General features: G+C 48.3%; 1 protein-coding gene across 1 annotated transcript in view; it reads left to right on the top strand.

Moving 5' to 3' along the window:
* Positions 1-391, top strand: part of AKAP8L (A-kinase anchoring protein 8 like) — a 13,607-nt gene that overhangs the window by 9,308 nt on the left and 3,908 nt on the right. The window contains 1 exon segment of the mRNA XM_027705383.1: positions 90-245. Coding sequence (XP_027561184.1) covers positions 90-245 — 156 coding nt within the window.

Raw genomic sequence — 391 nt, 5'->3', positions numbered from 1 at the left:
GGAATGTTTAGGTGGGAATGTTTTGGTTGGGATGTTTTGGTGGGAATATTTTGGTGGGAATGTTTTGGCTGGAATTCCCTTCCCTGCAGGATCCAGTTCGTGTGTTCCCTGTGCAAGTACCGGACGTTCTACGAGGACGAGATGAGCTCCCACCTGGAGAGCAAATTCCACAGGGAACATTTCAAGTTTGTGGGAACGAAGCTGCCCCAGCAGACGGCAGAATTCCTGCAGGTCAGTCTGGCCTGGCATCCCAAATTCCCGCCTTTCCTTCCCTTCCCCTTCCTTTTTTTCTTTTCCCTTCTTTCTTTCCCTTTTTCTTCTTTTCTTTCCATTCCCTTCTTTCTCTTTCCCTTCTTTCCTTCCCTTTCCCTTCTTTCCTTCCCTTTCCCTT

This window comes from Neopelma chrysocephalum, unplaced genomic scaffold (assembly GCF_003984885.1).
Source record: "Neopelma chrysocephalum unplaced genomic scaffold, ASM398488v2 Primary Assembly neopelma1_328, whole genome shotgun sequence".
Taxonomy (NCBI): Eukaryota; Metazoa; Chordata; class Aves; order Passeriformes; family Pipridae; genus Neopelma; species Neopelma chrysocephalum.
This window is presented reverse-complemented; position numbering and strand designations above follow the sequence as displayed.